This window comes from Diachasmimorpha longicaudata, chromosome 10, assembly GCF_034640455.1.
Source record: "Diachasmimorpha longicaudata isolate KC_UGA_2023 chromosome 10, iyDiaLong2, whole genome shotgun sequence".
Classification (NCBI taxonomy): domain Eukaryota; kingdom Metazoa; phylum Arthropoda; class Insecta; order Hymenoptera; family Braconidae; genus Diachasmimorpha; species Diachasmimorpha longicaudata.
Window position 1 is genome coordinate 5,214,721 of NC_087234.1, and position 18,782 is coordinate 5,233,502.

The window sequence follows — 18,782 nt, forward strand, 5'->3', positions numbered from 1 at the left end:
TGTCCGGACATTTTTTTTTCTCTAGCGGCGAGGACGTGAACCAGAATCCGCGATGGTAATTCAATAAGTCTATAAAACGCTAATTGACCTGAGATTCCATTTTTCTAATTAAAATTCCATTCATAACATCATTTACTATTCCAAAATAACTTATGGAGCATTAAAATATTAACTCTGGATGACCCACCGTCGATAAGTGCAATCTGTGGCGTCACCGGTCGGTAATTGTACCGCGTCTTGAAAGGCGTTATCGACAATATTTTCTGCCGGTATTGAACCATTTTCTTAATTGTAGATTTCTGTAATTTTTGACTTGTCGATAATATCACATGATCACGTCTCTGCTGCCGATAATTTGTGCAGCTGGTGGATAGGGGTTTGATTTGGGTTTAATATCAGCTGTAGACGATTTATTTGAAGAGAAGAAATAAATTATAAATCATTTAAAAGTTACCCGGGAGAAACATTTTCCGGAATTTTTTTTTTGGATAAAAAACTCGAGAAACAGACAATCGAAGAAAGATGTGATAATATTGTTTCGATAAAATTTTCAATCTCGTTTTATTTCATCCTAGACAAGATTGATTGTCCTCCGCGAAATCAATATTTGAATTTTCCGCTTCTAATGTGGGTGGGCGCTAATTCAATCGTCCAATGAGGAGTCTCAGACGTTCAGGACATTTCTACTGGGCAAACATCAGTGAAGTGCTGGTGCCTTCGTAGTTGAGGTCGTTTAAAACAGCAGAAGGTCACAAGAATAGTGTAAAAAACATTTATTACATTCATACAAAAGCTCAAATGAACAGAATCATTTCCCAGTGAAGTAGTGGGTCTTGACAAATGGCATTTTCGTGACGGTAGCTGTGTACGTTTTCCCGCGTATTTCCACTAGAACGCCTCCCCCCCGTTGCGCGAGATCGGTGGGAACGTAGCCCATGGCGATCGGTTTGCCGAGAGTTGGGCTTGGGCCACCGGAAGTAACAATTCCAACTCTTTCACCTTCGAGGGTGAGAATCGGTGCGTTTTCCCGAGCTGGTGGACCTTGTCCAAGCATCAGACCCACTCGCTTCCTCGTGACGCCGATTTTGATTTGCGTTAGAATGCGTTCGGCGCCCGTGAAGTTGCCCTCTGCTCTGCGTCGTTTGGCTGCAAATAAAACATGGTAATTACACTTTTGGCGATATCCTGTTTTTTTTTATCGGTGTTGGGATGTGGGTCCTGATAATTATTCGTACCAACGAGCCAGGCAAGTCCAGCTTCTATCGGGGTTGTGTCTTCATTCATGTCATGGCCATACAAACAAAGTCCTGCTTCCAATCTAGAGATGAAAAGTGACGCCATTTTTTTTTATCAAACAACTGACGAAAAAATGTTGAAGTCTTTATTGTGTTTATCAACTAATTTGCGAATGTTTTTTTCCAAGCAGTGTAATTTCATATCTTGGAAATATTTTAATTTTTTAATTACATTTGACCACTGGGTCAGTCTTGTGATGGAATGGACATGACTACAGGACATGTCCATTCCAAATTGGAAACGATAGCGTCACGTTCCCTTTACCTTAGACTGTCCCTTGCACCCAATCCTGCTAATTTCACTTCATCGGCCTCTAGAATCATCCCCACTAGACTCCTGGCATCCCTCCCCCTGAAAGAAATTTCGAACCCATCTTCTCCTGTGTACCCACACCTGGTGATTCTCACGTTACAGTTGGCAATCTGTGTCTCCACGGAGTTCATGAAGAGCAGCTTCGATAAATCAATTTTCACGAGATTCTGCAGAGCCTTTGCTGCCATCGGCCCCTGCAGAGCCACCAGACCCTGGTCAAGAGGGTCCAGGTACTCCAGGTGAATTTTCTTACCCCGTTTGATGAACTCGTCCTGGAAAATTGAATTCAGTCATTTAAGATTTTATTCTCTATTCGTTTGCAGTTACCAGGCGCTGGTTCATTAGTTCCATGTCCTCCTTTCGTCTTCCGGCATTGGAGACCACGAAATACCGATCCTGGCCGTCCTTGGTGACGATGAGGTCGTCCAGGATGCCACCGTTATCATTGGTGAGTATCGTGAGCGTTGCTCCTCCTGATTTAAGATTTTTCAAATCAGCGGTTGTGAGACTCTCTAAGAACTCTCCCGCGTCTTTTCCCCAAACTCTTGTCTGCAACATGTGCCCGACGTCGAATAGGGACGCAGAGGTGCGTGTGTGTTGGTGGGATATCGCTATAGCCTCTTTGTACTGCACTGGCAGAAGCCAACCGGCGAAATTGACAACTTTCCCTAGATTATTTAAGTGTCGGTGGAGTTATTTTCTTCAGAGCGAAATGAGATATTAATTGGGATATGAATTCATTAATAGTGATCAGTGACATAGAAAAATTGTTCTTTCTCTACGATGAGGAGGTCATGAGATTTAAATAATTCAAAGGTAATTGACTATTCTAAAAAATGTTAAAAAACATCTGCTGGTCGAAAGGACAATTTCTTTATGTTTATTCTTTGAAATATTTCTCTTGTCGTTGTCGAGTTCTCCTCGGAACAATTGAAGTACTCACCATTATTCTCGACATGAAAGTCATACAGACACGTCTTCCTTGCCTCCATCTCCGTCGAATACTCTCGCTTTCGATGGCATTTGAAACGGCTACAGGCAACATTAATTGAACTCACATTACCATTGATAACTTCACCGATTCTGGCCACAAGTCGACACTTTTGTCTGAATCTCAACATCTTGTCCCTCTCACAGCTGATCCTCTACTGGGGAAAATTGAATTTTTTTTTCTCAAACTCGGCGATGGTGTAATGCCCTCGATATGCGGTGATTTCATGCAGAGGGATTCACTCGGATAAACCTCGGTGCGAGATAAATTCTCGATGTTGTTGGTTTGTGGTTATGCCTGAGGGGAAAATCTTTCGGTGGGCCTTATCGATTCCTCCGCTGCTTGACCCCAGGGTCGTGTCAGCTAGGCCTCGATAAGCATTAGTGAGAGGGGATCATCTAGTATTTTCAAACTCACGTGATCATTTTTTTATGAAATTAAGGATAACCAAGTCGTTCGGGCATTTTTTTAAAGGTAAATTCTGTTCAGAGTTTAGTGCATTCTATTGAATTTTAATGTAATGGTTTTTCTGAATTTTCCTTGGCCAGTTCGGACATTTTTACCCTGTCACAATTCCATAAAAAATTTCAGACCGTTGTGGTATTGATAATTCAGGATTTTTTGGGGAAATTGAGCAGAATTGGAAATTTTCGGTTAAAATGAACTTCTGTTTGAAATAATACCGTTAATATGACCGAAGCACTTGGATATCTTTGATTATCCTCGGGATTAATTAACGAGAAAATGGAGCATGTGATGATGGATGAATTGAAAGATGCGAGACTCGTTTCAAGTCGAATGGCCATTCGATTCTTTATTGTACCACGTAATGATTTTTTTCTTCAGATTCTTCTTGTTTTTTCTTCAATGACAATAGTTGGGAATGACAATCATAAACGGTAATAATTGGGGGAAACAATTCGGGACAATTGAGGAAAATTATCATTAACGATTTTGTCATTCGAGTTACTCTCGTTAGTCTTGTTGTTAGTGGACAAAATTTTGACATTGTTTTTTTTATTTTACTTTTTTTCTTTTTATTTAAATACCTTTTACATCATAAATGTTCTCGTGTTTACACAATTAATGCAAAAATGTCCCTACAGTCCGACGAATAATTCACTTTTAGTCGTTCTTTTACAAATCGATGATATTTTTTTTTCCCTCTTACAGCTTTTTTTGGTGGATTCATATTTTTCCCTTGCAAATCCATTCATTCATATAGGGGAAGGAGGGGAAAATTGATAGTGGATTTTTCAGATTTTTTGCTTTTTTTTCTCGTGAAATGTTTTTTTAGACAGAAAGAACAAGAAAAATGGAGAAGAGGAACTCTGGCGAGTGGAATTTTAATACATGTCATTTGGTTATTTTTATTCCCCGATATGTTGAGTATCTTCATTAATAATTTTTCTCTCCTAGATTTTCGTCCGTGAAATTGAATTTTTTTTTCATGCGAAAGAAACTCCAAAGTAGTCCGAATAAAGTCATCGATTCCCTTTTCCCATTGTTCCTGTCATTTTCCCATCAGTTTTTCGTATAGTTAATTTTCATTTAAACATCTTCAGGAAAAAAGATTCTTCATAGGGGAAACGCTCCTGTCAACATACAATGTACAATGATTATACCGGGAGAACCATCCCTCCCAGATTAATAGTTACCGATAATTAATTTTTGCATTTTTTTTGCCTAAAATGTTAATTTTCTCGTGTGTGTGTATTTCAGTGTTTTTTTCACACTTATCGACTTAAGCCTTAACTATACATAATCACGACTCAAATACATTATATCATCACTTCCGTATATAGATACAACGCCATAATTTTGTTACGATTTTTCATCCCCTCCTCAATTATTATTTTTTTCGCTTTACAATTATATGACAGTGAAATTAACTGTTTATTTTTAATATTACATTTTTTTGTTTCTTGTAATAAATCATTGGGTCGTCGTCGCATAAATATCAACTCGTAATCATTTGTAAAATTAAAATAGGTACAATTTTGGACGCTCTTTTTGGATATTTTTACCATATTTTTATCATTCAAAAAGATGCTCCGAAATGTATGTTTTTTTTTTTGTTTCATTTAATAATGCCCATCGATTGCGATTTCTAGTCCACTTGGTAATAAAATTTTGTTCCTCTCATACCTCACGCAATCACCGAAAAAATTTTTCACATCATTTTTCATTTGATAATTCCACACATTCAATAATTTTAAATTCTCGAAAAAACTCCATTCACAGTTTTAAACACTCCCCTTTCAATTTTATTTCTAAAATCTTAATTTTAATACAGAGCAAAAAGTCAGTCCAAGGATGGCGTCACTTTCCTCACTATCTCGAGACGCATCAAAACCTTAATTTCTACATTTTATTTTTCTCTCCATTTAGGTAAATTGCCACTCTTATTTACAAGATATCGAATATTTTATTTTCAGCATCTCGAGACAATTTTAATAATTTTCATCTGTACAATTAATAATTTTTTTCACCATTCACCAAATATCAAAAGAATTATAAGCTGTTTAAAAGACGTGAATTTGGCAGCAGATAAGATGACGCCCCCATTTGGATAAACTTGGAAGCTCAAAAGACCATTCTTTGTGAATTTTTATTTCTTTCGTAATCGCTCTCCTTAGTCTAATTCTACACAATTACCGTTGGATTTTTTCTTTTTGTTCCTGGAAAAAAATCTCTCACTCGAAACACTCTCTCTTCTTAAATTTCAGTAATGATTGGTTGAGGTTAGCCTAAACATTTGCCTAGTTCTCGTAAAAGTCCTCTTGTCGTGATTTTTCAACAATTTTCAGTTGTCATTCCTTTTTGAAAGTACCTATTTACAAAATTCAATATTATGCGCTCCGAACTGTATGAATTTCAATCAGTCCAAGGGTTGTAAAATTTACAGAAGTTCGTTTAATCGAATAAAATAAAAATACATGTGCAAAAAAAATTCGTGGAAATATCTGCCCAGCACAGTAAAAAATCTATTGGATTTCTACCTAATTAATTCACTACATTGATTGAATCAATCAATTCATCGTAATTACTTAATTAGCTACTTCACTAGATATAACTTTTGTCCTCTTTTCGATAAGAAAATTGAATAAAAGAAAATTAGAAGATTTGAGCTTCGGAAATTCTCTAGAAAATACCTCAATAGATTGAACTGTCCAAAAATATTTAATATTTAATGTTTTTCAAACCGAACTGCCAGGAGGTTTTCCACAATTTTTTTTGCACGTGTACATAAAAGTCTTCAACTCTTCTTACTCGAAATATTTTTGTTCGGCATCCATAACTGGATCGTGATAATATTGCATATTAAATCATAGCATCATGTCAATACGTGAACTCAATCGTAACCGAAGGATACATACGAAACAATGACTTTAGCAAATTTTTCCAATATCTTTTGCAATCAATTGATTCGAAATTGCACATTCACGTGACAAATTGTCACAATATACGTTTTATTTGTTGTTTTGTTACTTTTTTCATTCATTTTTTACATTAACAGTCAACAATATTACTCTAATTGTACAAATCATGCTATTTCGAAACACTTGATAACAATCTTATTACGAAAAATGCTTGAATCAGTTTAAAGACAAAGAGAATTGGAGAAATTAGAGAATACCGATTAACTATTTTATAGACAATAATAGCTCTCCAAAAAATTTTTTATGAACTAAGTTTAACTGAGTAACTAGTAGTGGTCATTAATCGGAATTTATTCAATAATTTTTCACCATGAGTTATTTATCATTATTTATATTCACCCAGAAAATTTATTTTTCCTGTTTCTCAAAAAAATATATTTTCCAATATTCAAAATTAAACTGAATTATTCAAAATAAAACGTAATAATTAACAATAATTGGCATCATCATCCTCCAATATAAATGCACGTGTTAAATTTCGTGTGACAATGTCCAGCGTATTTTAAAGATTTGACATTTTGCACAATTGTTTAAATTTCAATCTTCCCTCGAGAAGACACACGAAACTAGATATTATCACATCCAATAACAGAAAAAATAATAATAAGGAAAAAATAAACACACGCGAACAAATACGTAGAAGACAACACGGGGCTTTGTTTTCTATAAATATAATAATGACAATCATAGTGATAATGAAATTAATAATCTAGGATAAATCTAGTTTTTCTTTCCTTAGTCGATAAAAATTACGTTTTCCTTTAGTGGTAAAATTACTAGTAGTCGTAGTAGTAGTAGCAGCAGAGGTGGCTGCGCCATTTTCTCAACACATTTCACACAATAATAAAAAAAAACGAATGTTATCGATTCTTATTATTTTAGCATTCACTCTACTGAAACAAAATAAAATGCTGAAGAAATAGTAACTAATAGACAGTTGCCTTCCGTGGAATTATTAAAATTCGGAGCAACATTATAAACTACAAATTAGATAATAAAACAAAAATATTTATGCTTTAATCTAGCTTGCTTCATCGTTTTGTTGTTGTTTTTATAAACCAATTGTGACTAGCAAACATAACGTTAAGTCCATCCGGCGATTGTCAACGGCGTTAATTTTATTCAAATCAACCCTCGACAGGTCCCATTTTCTGGACTATCGGCGGTGGAGGCAGTTGCAAATGCAATTTTTTAAATTAAACATAAGTGAAGAGTATTTTTCATTCTTTAATTATGCAATGAACGCTTAATTAATGACAAGTTGCAAACTCCCACTGCTTCAACTCCAACTACGTAGTACTAATTCAATAATTAATTTTTAAGCATTCGGGTTTATGGTGGTGAATCAATTTTTTCCGGGTTTTATGATTTAGTTATTACTATTAACGGTTCGCGTGTTTATCATGGATTTTTTTAATTTAGTGGAAACGTTTTAACAATAGTTACGAGATAAGAATATTCGGAGGGGTTCGGGAGTGTGTGAAAATCATTCGAACAAGTCTTACTTAAGTGATCTAACAAAAAAAAATAGACGTAGAATTTTGTTCGCGTATATTAATGTGTCAATATATGTGTAATGTATTTGTTTTTTTTTTTTATTGTAAACGAAGAAGGGGTGATGTAGGAGAAATATCAGAGTATGTGATGCTGATTTCACAGACTTGTTTCGGTTTCAGGTTATGGCCATTTATTTATTTTCACTGTCTAGAAAATACGCCTTCAATTGTCAGTGTAATATTTCTTCGTGTATAATCATTGTATATCGCAGGTCAACGGACCTCAGTTGATTCGACAGGCGTGAATATCGCGGACCATCAAACGGTTCTGTTGTTCATCTTGTTGTTCAGCCGGCAGATGTCGCGTCGAGCGATATCTGCGTGGCCAGCGATGTCCGCGTCTTCGGGGGGCTAGCGTCTCGTCAATTGTACGCTCAATAAAAACAAAGGACAACCGAAGTTTATTTTTCAAAGATTCATTCGCACCGTACATCCGTTTCTTCAAAGTATGTCATTATTTCAAATCCATATTTTTTTTAAGTTTTCTCTTCAAAAGAATCGATTTGTCGAATTCTTTCATTCAACGGCTCGAGAACGACGAAACGTAAAAGAGGCTATTTTGTGTTGTCAACGCGGTTCTTCAATTCATTTTTACTCTCAATGAATGGTCCCATTTGGCCGCCATCTTGGGGTGACATAACCTTTTTCTTTTCTTCAGATGGTTAAATTTGTTGCTCTGGATCTTCATCCGTTTATTTCTATCAATTTTTTTCCCTCAGTTCTCCGCCATTTTGAAAATAAGTACCGATTTATGCTCATCTGGCTTTGTACCTTCTTTTTTTTTTGACTAGAATAAAATTTCAGTTTCATGGCTCTGACCTCTCGAAAAATTCACGGATGATTACTTTTTGTTTTCAGGTTATGGAACCGATGGGATCGTTGACGTCACCAGGGGGACTCACAATGCGTCGGTATGTATGCCCAAAAGGGGACTTTGACCAAACTCAATAAATATCATTAACCACAATGTCAATCGGATCGGATGAATTGTTTTCCTTCATCCAAGACGAATGACACTGATCAAAAATTAACAATAACTTGCGCTGTAGTAAACTGGTAACTAACTGTACGTAAAAGTCTGAAGTCTGAAACTTAACGTTCGCCGTTTATCAGAGAACACTGACAGGCGTCACTCATCTATTTTGAAAAATTTTCATTCCAAATGTCGACTTTCGAAAGCCTGAAAGAGGTCCTCATCGTTGAAAAATTAGTCTCAAATAATTTAGTTGTAATTTTCAATGTTTCACGATGAATAATCCATGAATACGGAAATGCAGATGAGTGACATCTGGCGTCAGTTCTCTCAACAAAAAAAATTCCTTGGAACCTCGCGAACGAACTTGAACAAACGCGTATGTGAAATTTAGTTGAAGTGGGGGGTGAGGGACTTCCTTGAGCTTTTTTCCTTTTCTTTCAATACAATTTTTTAATGAATTTTTATTCTCTGCAGGGGATATTTGTATTCATTAACTTTTTTTGCTGGGTATTTTGTGGTGGGGGGCAGAGGGTAGGGGGAAGTTTGTATTGTGTTGAAAGCAAATGTCATAAGTGAAGTGAACTCAAGTATTGTTCTTTTATGCACTTGAAATTACTAATGAAAAATTTTTCCTGGGATATTGAGGGATTGGGGATGTGTCCGTACGTTCGCCGGACGCACACTATCGCCGCCATCTTTGATTTATCATTTCAAGGTGAGATCTCGTGTCACGACCGTCATCACAAGATGTCGGACCGTAGCACGAGGCTCTCATGCGACCTCTAAAAATTCTTTAATCAGAATGAACGGTCTCAGTGTCTCAGGATTTTTTTTTTTGATTCCTGAACGCCCGTCGAACGTACGACGTCCTGACGATTCGTATCCGAGTCCCGAGTCACTTACTGCCCTCTAGTGTGTGCCTCTGCGTATTAAAAACGACGGTACATGACTGCCATTGGTGCGTCATGATTTGCTGCTTAATCTTAAATCTAATCCGGATAAACGTTTATTAATTATATGTTTGTCTGCTGTGGTTTATGCGATTCTGTAAGGATTACTCTCACTGATGGTTTTTTTTTAATATTAAAGTTTAAATATTGATTTTCCTGAAAACTTGACATGGCGAAGTGGTTAGGGACCGGGAGATTATGGGAAGAATTATTCTGAGATGACGATTGAGAAGGATTTTTGTCAAATTATCTGTTAATGTATCAATTATTCTTCATAATTCCTTATTTGCTGAGTTAAATTGAGTATTACGACTGCATTTAATTACTTTGCCTGCATAAAATCTAAATCACTACGAACACTCAATACATTTATCTTTATTGGTACAATTGGGAGAATTTCCGCTCGTATTTTTTTTTTTGTATGAAGAAAAATGTCAATTTACTTTATTCTGGAATTTGAGTTACTTTTAATGTAAGATTGAAACAATAGGGAATGATTTTGCTGGCAAAACTATCGGAAGATGGTTGTTATTTTGGCACAAAGTAATGAAACTAAGCGGCACACGACGAGCGGAAAAAAGACAACATTGAGTATATCATCTCTGGTTGATTACTTTGTTCTTTTTCTTCCTTACTTAACTGGCTAACTTTAATTGTGGTACATCATTTGTTTAATTACTGTTCTACTATTGTATGCATTTGTTTCTACTACTTTGCTGAGTTTATATTTCTGAGTTAAATTGAAGATTGTTCACTGTAACGGAAAAAAACCATTATTAACCCTTACGGAGGCACTCACTTAGTGGTACTTTATCATCATCAATGACGTTATTCCAAAAAATAAGAGAACTAACTCTCAAATCTACCGCCAAACCGCGATCTGAAGCGAAGTTATACAATATTTTATTGTCATTTTGACTCCTTGACTTGTCGTTAATTTCCAAAAAAATTTCGACAATAAATTTTCCTCTTTGGACCCGGTCTTAAGCACCTCGGACACGCATGCGCAGGACTAATGGCTCGGAAGCCATTTTGGGGTCATTGGGTTGTGGGTGAAAAAATCAACATATTCCCGTGAACAAAAGCTCTGGAGAATATTTCGAAAAAATCAAGGGCCCTTGCCATATGGAGCCGCCATCATCATTGTCTGGGCATTGATCGGTAGCTCCATCTGTGGGCCTCGCGGTGAGATCTAACCTCAATGATAGCTTCAAACATCGTTAATTCTACTGGTCACCGTCTCACTGCATAACCTCAAATCTCAATTCTTCACTGTTTTTTTCCACGATAATTCATGATTAATTTGAAATGACATCAGATTTCACGAAGTTTGAGCTCACCGCCTTAACAACTATGACTCTTGATTATATAGTGGACATTTAAACAACTTATTCCGGTTTTTAATCACGGAGGCTCGGTCAAGACTGTAATGGACGCGTGAAAACGCGTCCAGTCGCCGAAACGCTCGCACTGCTATAGACTGTCGGTTTTCATATATGCTGCGCACTTTACGGTTATTATTTTTTTTTTCACTGCTCTTTTTTTATTCTTCATCGGAATCACACGGTATACAAATGGAGGCAAAGCTCGGCAGGATTATCACTTTTTTTAATCCACAGAGGTCCTTTTGGTTTGTATAGCCATGCTGATTCAAATAGTAAGATTATTTCATTAAAAAATTAAAACCCGTTGGATAAAACAAACAAACACTGTTATCATTACTTTTTTTCTTATTTTCATCTGTTTTCCATTGTTTAAATATTCGTTCGCCTTTTTTTTAATCATTTATTTAGCCTGAAACAATGGCTCTCTAAGCCGTTGCTCTTAAGTCCATCATTCTTGGTGTATTCGTAATGGCGGAATTTATCGATAAGCACGATGATTATCACAATCAGCTGGAAACATTATTTATTCATGAGATTTTTATATTTTTATGCGTGTTATTGCCTCATGCTTCACGTTAATCATCATGCTCTCAATTATTTGTCACATTCGGGTGTATATTATCGTCATAATCGTGAGTTTAATGGTGCATGGACAACAAACTCGAGTGACACATTAATCGATAACGTGTAATCTCGATTTTAATTCCTCTCAATGCATCCAAACGTATGCCAAAGGCCGCGAATTTCCGACGAATCCACAAACGTCGTATATTCGATTAATGGTAATTAATTTATCAATAGTTTTTTTTCCATATTCTTTCGCTTATTTTTGACTTGGAATTTGTCAAGTGGCGCCACGCAGCGGTAGCGTCCCTGAACTAACGAAAAAGTACAGTGATAAGGTGGCCGAAATTTCATGGAATTTTCTCTCCCTTTTTTTTTCCTGAAATTTTTCTCTCTCAACTTGGATGTATCCGTAATTTATCGAAAGTTATTTGGACAATTTACAAAAACAATTGGCTTTACATATCCGTAGTGTGTAACTGTGTAATTAAGTGTTATCAATGTGTAATTGTATATTTTTTTTTATCATAGTGTAAAGTGCTGTGTGCGTGTGTGTAAATCTTGTGAGGATCATTGGAATGATTTGGACGTATGTCCAGACAAACAATGTTCCCCGTGTATGAGAAGTGTGTTTCCGAGTGCGCACGGGAGAGCGCACTCCGAGAACCAGGGCTTTTTATTCGAGAATGTCATTCGCGAAGTGGGCAACAAACGCGAATGATTGAATTCTCCTTTCAACTGTGTCTTTCTGTATTATTATTATTTTTTTCAATTATGGAGCTGACGCTTTAGATGTCTGTATCATTTGTATTCTTAAATATTTTCATTGTTAAAAAATATTTTGATTATTTGGTGTCTTGGTATCTGTTTTACCAATTTTACCGCGGTTACAAACAACTGAAGTCGCGGATTTATTTTTTTTTATCCTTTCGGTTTAATTCGAGGTCGAGTCGTATTTGTGAGTGTGTATGCGCTGGGAGTATACACCAGCGCATCCGGGCTATGGCATTAATTTTTTTTAGTTATAAACATTTAGCAATTTACATGAAGAGATTAAGATTATGGTTGGCGGGGTGATGTTTTGCGGTCGTTTCAAGTTAACTTTGCACTGCGATTCTTCGGATATACGTTACTGTTATATTTATTATTTCACTCGTTGAATTGTTTTCACTTTCATTTGGACTCCAAGGATAGGGTGAAAATGATTTTTCATCCCCGGTTGATTTTCCCGCGCGTCGTTGAGTTATCATCGAACGACAGTAGACAATAATGTTTTTATGAATGGGAAATTATCAAGCGCTCGGATGGAAATATCAACTGTTGTATATTTTAATCCTTCAGTCCCTTGTACCTTCACGTATCCCCAGAGAATCCGCAAAGTGACTGCGCCACTCTCACCCCCTTATGAGTTACGGGCATATGTAAATCAATATATTTGTAAATTATTTTTTATTTTTTTTATTTTTTTAGACGCGTCGGCAACGTCGCGTCGTTATTTTTTTTTTATTTTTTTCATTTTTTTGTCTTTCTTCGATTACAGAACATACACTACGAGCTATTGTACCTGTGTGTGTGTGTGAATTTTCATTCAATTCAATTTTTTTTTTCTTGTCTTTGGAGTTTTATTTTTTCTTGCAATGTTACTTTTTTTTTTGTTAAAAAAAAATTAATATTGTACACGTTCGCGGAGCACGCTTCGGCGCCTCGGGGTATTATTTTTCTGGGCTTTTTTCTTTTTCTCAATGGAAACCTCAGAAAATTGACCCTCGGCGCACGGCAGGATGCACCGGTTTAAACTTCTGTCGTCAGTCAATCGTTCCATGGCTTTGTGTGGTCATGAAGGATTTACGGCGTGCAGGTGTTATTCTCTGTTGTTTCATGTTTGTTGTTACTAATTTTCGTTTTTTAGATGTTCATTTTTTTTGCTCATCAAATCACGGTGTTGTGGTCGATGGTGTTTTCAACACGTGTTCGTTTATTTATTTGTTACTCAATTTTTTTTTTTCGTCTGCTCTCAGGGACCGATAAACAATAGTTGAATTATATATTCTCTATGGATTGCCACTAAAAAAAATCAGTTCAACTCAGCGGCTGCAAAAGCCAGAGACAATGAATTACACATCCTTTGAAAATCTCTTGTCTTATGTTTCCGAATATCCTATGCAAATTGACCTTAAGGTTCCCTCCCATTGTTCATTCATCGTGAAAATAATAATATCATAGCACAATCACATTCATCTCAATCGCGAAATAATAATAATCACAATTTTTCGGTAAATTATTGCCTCGTTACCACGGAATTATCATTATCCGTAATTTTATGGTGCGTCCGAAATAAATTTCACAAAAAATATCTTTGGAATTTCGTTGGAAGGACATTGGATACTTCGTAAGAGGGAATGGAAAGTAATGAAGAGAGGAAAAAGCGTGAAATATTGAAAGGAAATAGTACATTTCGACACAAGTGAAAAAAAGTTGTTGCTGACGTGTGTGAGGGTCACACCCGTCAGGAAAATACATTTTTCCACATTGATCGTACGATATATTATGGTACTTGTGAGAAAAAGGTAGTTTTGTGCGCAAGTTTTTTTTCCATTGTAAAATTCCCGGGATTTTCCCTCGACGAATTCTTCCGTTCAAATTAATTTCTCTTATCGATTTTTACCGCGTGGAATTGCGCCTGGATTTTTCGAAAAATAATTTCAATCAATTTCATTTCTCTCATAAAGGAATTTCAGTATTAAAAAATGCAAGATGGGATTTTTTTCCGGGAAAAATTTACGGAGAGAGTCCCTGTATTGTCACTAGTACCATAAATAAAATTTTTCACTGCCAACTTATTAGATGTAAACGACAACATATACAGATTGGTCCCTACCCTGATTGCAAAGGCCAGTTTATCGTGCCCATAATGTTGGTGTGGATTTTTCACTTCCATTTTCTCAAAGTGTGTAAAAACGTGTGTTATTTCTTTTCTTCACTTTAAAGGCTTACATCTATCCTATCTGTACAATCCATCGCAATGCCGTATTGGTAAATTTAATGAATTTCATAGTGTGCGTGTGTGTTTCTGTGTCGAGAGTAAAAAAATTAATGAAATGATAAAATTGCTTGTCGGACCGTTCGATAACAAACGATCAAATAAAGCACGGTATTCTGCATGTTTTTTTATTATATCTTTATCATCGTTTGCGATTAAAAAGTATTACGTTGGTTGCGATTAACGGGGGTATGCACCCGCTCAATACGCTTTAGGTATTTACACTGACAAACCTAATCCTATTTTGCATTATGATTTATGGGCATTAACTGCGGTTCAACTGCTCGTTCTGCGGTAATTTTTTTTTCATCCTGCGGTGTATGTACATTAATCAGACAACAGAAGGAAAAATTTATCCGTAGGAAAAACACGCTGTAACGTAAAAAATCGTTGGGAAGATAAAACGGAGGCAATCCAGATCGATTAGAGTTATTATAATTTTAATTTATACTCTGGGTGGTGGGAGTCCATCAGGATCAGGGAAATTTGACAAAAATATGGTCGTTTTATCGAGGCCCAGCTGATGAATCAAATCGATCTGGACGCAAAACTGTAGCTTTTACGATGAATCCATTGGCGTTTCTTATCTCATTCGGATAGTGAGAAGCCTTGAGTGTTATCATATATGTATCAATAAAGACGATTTATTTGTTCTGAATCTTCCTAATACGATCCCTTTTGGTAGTTTTCGTTTTGTCCTCAGTTTATTAGCGCGATTGGAGAACATGTTTGAAATTCATAAAGCGTAAATTATTTTATTTCCCCGAAATATTTATATCCAATTGCTGGCCGAGACATTTTGTCATTCCGTTGTGATCTAGATTTTTCAGTTTGAAAGATAATTGTAGGAGAGATTTATTCTCGAAGTTGCGAGGAGGGGAATTTAGGAGGGGGGGAGTGGGCCTAGGGCAGAACGAAATTCGGCACGCTTCCATTTATTCCGCACTCTTCAATCTGCAATTTCTAGTTTTTTTTTCTAAGAATTTTTCGCGAAAATCGAGAGGAGGTCGCGGTGAAATTTCAATGTTGCAGGGAATCGTCGAAGTCAAGAGTCCAAATGGAGGGTTAAAGAGGGTTTAAAAACTCGGAAAATGGGAATTTCAAAGGAATTAGAATTCCCTTCGTCAATAGATCGACAGCAAAATTGAAGTAAAAATATGATTAAAAGGTTTGGAATTAATTTTTTGCAGTTTTTTAAATAGAAAAGTTCCTGCAACGTTAGAGGTTCACCGCGGCCTCCCCTTGACTGATAATTTTCCGTTTATATTGTCGCACTTTATGATGTCCATTTTAACGGATCATAATACTTGAAATGCCTAACACTTTCAACGATTTAGTAGTTCCCCAATACCGAGAGAGCACGGACGACCAATTACCATTATCTAAACGCAAGGGTACGCGCCACCTCACCGGCGGAAATTGAAAAATTCACGGACTTTTATATTTTCGTTCGCATAATCGTTTTGTTTTTTCGTCTTTATCATTTTATAACTTGTTCTCCCACTCGAGTCTTCCCTTCTTGTATTTTTTTCTTTTAAACTTTTTTGCTTAATATTGCGAGAACGTAACGATATTTATATTGCAAAGGTTTTTTTTAAAAGATTCGAAACGACGCACAAAGTGTAACGTGTTTACCCACTTTTTTTCTTATTATTTTTCATCTTTTTTATCGGAAATAAAAAAATATTTCGCTTATTAACGATCACAGGACCTCAGATTACCTCAAGCACACAGGACTCTAAATTCTCACTCACATATTTTAACGCTCATCTTTTATTTCTTTTTATTTAATCTCTCAATTTCTCATTCATTAAATTGTGTGCACAAGCATTCGCGTGGGATATCCGACAGTTTACGACCAAAAGAAAAAACAAATTTATAAATCTGTGGGAATGAACGGAAAAAATTATTCACTCACACCGACGCATTTTCACATTTATCCGCATTCAGGCACTTTTTTAAATTATTTTTTTTTTTGCATTTTTCTTCACATAGAATTCAGACCCAGGAAAAAATTATTATCGAAGGAAAAGCAAAAAATTGCCACGCAAACACTCGTGCACACCCCCACGCACGCATTTTATTCAAATTCTATTTATTCATTTATTTAAACCTAAACTTCATAGACCCTATATTCAATTATTTATAATATTTTCATATATATAATATTTAGCATTTAGTTTTTTTTATTTTTTTTTTATCTCTCTGAATTCATCATTGTGTTTGAATCTCACGTGTGAAAAGAAAAAAAAACTTCACTCTTTTCGCTGTTACTAATTATTTTTGTTATTTATACAGCGTGTATGTGTTCCTCTCTCGTTTGAAATTCACCTTAGATTCTCGTATGTATATATAATATATATAATATAACTGTTTGTAATAATATTTGTTTGTTTCGTTTCTTATCGACTAATAGTTTTTGTGCCACGCCGAGCACTCATGTATTGTGGGATTTTTATATAGTCAGCAATGCGCACACACACCAATAGGTGACCCTTATGAATCGCCTATCAGCGTAATTGTTCGTTCATTGTTCATATCGTGTAATTATGTATAAGTGTATTACCGTATATTATTTATTTATAGTGTGTACAAAGTGTTTTGAGACATTGTAAATTTGTTTTTTCGTTCTTATACTCAGTCAAGATACGTCCGTCAAATACAGTTAAGTCGGTCTGTACATTTATCTATTAAATCATTGACAAATTGCGCGAATTATTCACGTATCTGTTGATTTTCTTCGCGTTATTTTTATTATACACTGTTTATTCGCGATTTCGCGCACCTGGTTTTGACACCATTTTAGTTGAAATGTTTTAAGAACTAATCCATCATTAACATTTAAATCCCGTTTTGGAGTTTTAATGGAAAAATTCAAGTGTTTCCATTGATTTTGGATACATGCATTACAGTAAATTGAGTCGTTGGTCGTGAATGGTAATTCGGTGTAATCGCCCGTGAGATTAATAACCGAAAAATCCATCGCTGTTATAACTCAACACTCTTGTACTAAGGCTATAGTACCTGGTTCAATTCACCAAAAGAAAATTGGATGATTACCCAATATCTCCTGGTGTTAAGAATTCTGCACAAATATTATGGCACGTGAGTGGGTAATCGATTACCCAGCTTGTCAATATTACAGACATAGTTCAACGTCAAGTCGTATGACGACTGGAATATTTGAATGATTATTTAAATAGTCATTGAGATCTGATGATTGAATCAAATGTCATCGACTCATTGTGAACTGAAGTGGCTCAAGTTGATCATTCCTTTATTACACAGTGCGATGTAAATGTGTTTCTCACTTTTCAATATGGAAGACAAAAGCCAATTTTATTCACAAGTTATGTATTGTCAGTTTAATGATATTGATGAATAAGTATAGAATATTCATGTAAATTTGTACTGCTGAGACAGCGAGTGTATGCGATAGTGACCACACTTGGACAAGGGTGGAAGGACAATCAATAGGTCAATAGTATGTTTAAATGTGAGAATTAACTCTGAGTATTCTCACCGGCCGCCATGTCGTCGGCCTTCCTCTTGACTCCTCTGTCCCCAAGATGCTGACCATCGTTAGCAATAACTGATGTTATTTGCTGCTGATCATCCATCGGCGTTGAACGTTGCTGATCCTGCTGTTGCATCTGCTGTTGTTGCAATTGTATCTGTTGATGCAATTGATTTTGCTGATGCAATTGTTGCATCTGATCACGTTCAAGCGGCAAGGACATGTCATTTGTCCAAGGGGTCCACTCGTCTCAGTAGTAACTGAACTTTCATGGTTGCTGATTGTTCTGCTGATTAACAACGTGCTGGAGGGTGAAGCCAAGTGCACGTGGATCACCGTGTAGCCTCAGTGCCTGCTCTAATCGTTGCTCCTGTAGTCTAAGCGCCTCCCCTGATGATGGAATCAGGCTAGCGGTTAGTCGTACGCGCTTGTTGGTGGATTGTATGTCTTCACCGTGGCTCCTCATCATCTGGCTCGACTTACCTAAGTCCGGTGATAAACTGTCTGGCTGTGACAGCTGTTGATTGCCGTGATGGCCAGACATACCGGACGTACTACCACCATTGTGCTGTCCAAGATGATGCCTCATGTCACTGTTCACCGCTGAACTTGCTGCTGCTGCTGCTGCGGCCTGTGATACCTGGTGATCATCATCATTGAGATATTAATCGACAGCCGATTCCTATCGGTGATTGGATTCCTTATATAGAATGTTTTCATGAAAACCATCTTAATGCCACTCGACTCATTTA

General features: G+C 36.3%; 2 protein-coding genes across 5 annotated transcripts in view; both read right to left on the bottom strand.

Moving 5' to 3' along the window:
- Nucleotides 1-758: 758 nt before the first annotated feature.
- On the bottom strand, nt 759-3,470 carry LOC135166677 (aminomethyltransferase, mitochondrial). Its single transcript, XM_064129190.1, has 5 exons — nt 2,552-3,470; nt 1,936-2,276; nt 1,561-1,880; nt 1,236-1,318; nt 759-1,146 (listed from the first exon to the last, which is right to left on the bottom strand). Exons 1-5 carry the CDS (start codon nt 2,727-2,729, stop codon nt 809-811), a joined length of 1,260 nt encoding a protein of 419 aa, XP_063985260.1. The 5' UTR covers nt 2,730-3,470; the 3' UTR covers nt 759-808.
- A 137-nt stretch (nt 3,471-3,607) lies between these two features.
- Nucleotides 3,608-18,782, bottom strand: part of Dati (datilografo) — a 173,906-nt gene continuing 158,731 nt past the window's right edge. For 3 of the 4 annotated variants that reach the window (XM_064129180.1, XM_064129181.1, XM_064129179.1), the window contains one exon: nt 3,608-18,670. In XM_064129180.1, the coding sequence (XP_063985250.1) occupies nt 18,299-18,670 (372 nt within the window). In that variant the 3' untranslated portion in view covers nt 3,608-18,298. The remainder of the gene's footprint in view (nt 18,671-18,782) is intronic. The other variant, XM_064129182.1, reaches the window with a different exon arrangement.

Coding starts and splice junctions, on each gene's coding strand:
- LOC135166677 (XM_064129190.1), bottom strand. CDS start 2,729: ATGTTGAGATTCAGACAAAAGTGTCGACTTGTGGCCAGAATCGGTGAA. Junction 2,277..2,551: donor CTTTCATGTCGAGAATAATG/GTGAGTACTTCA, acceptor TAAATAATCTAG/GGAAAGTTGTCAATTTCGCC. Junction 1,147..1,235: donor TGGACTTGCCTGGCTCGTTG/GTACGAATAATT, acceptor TTTTATTTGCAG/CCAAACGACGCAGAGCAGAG.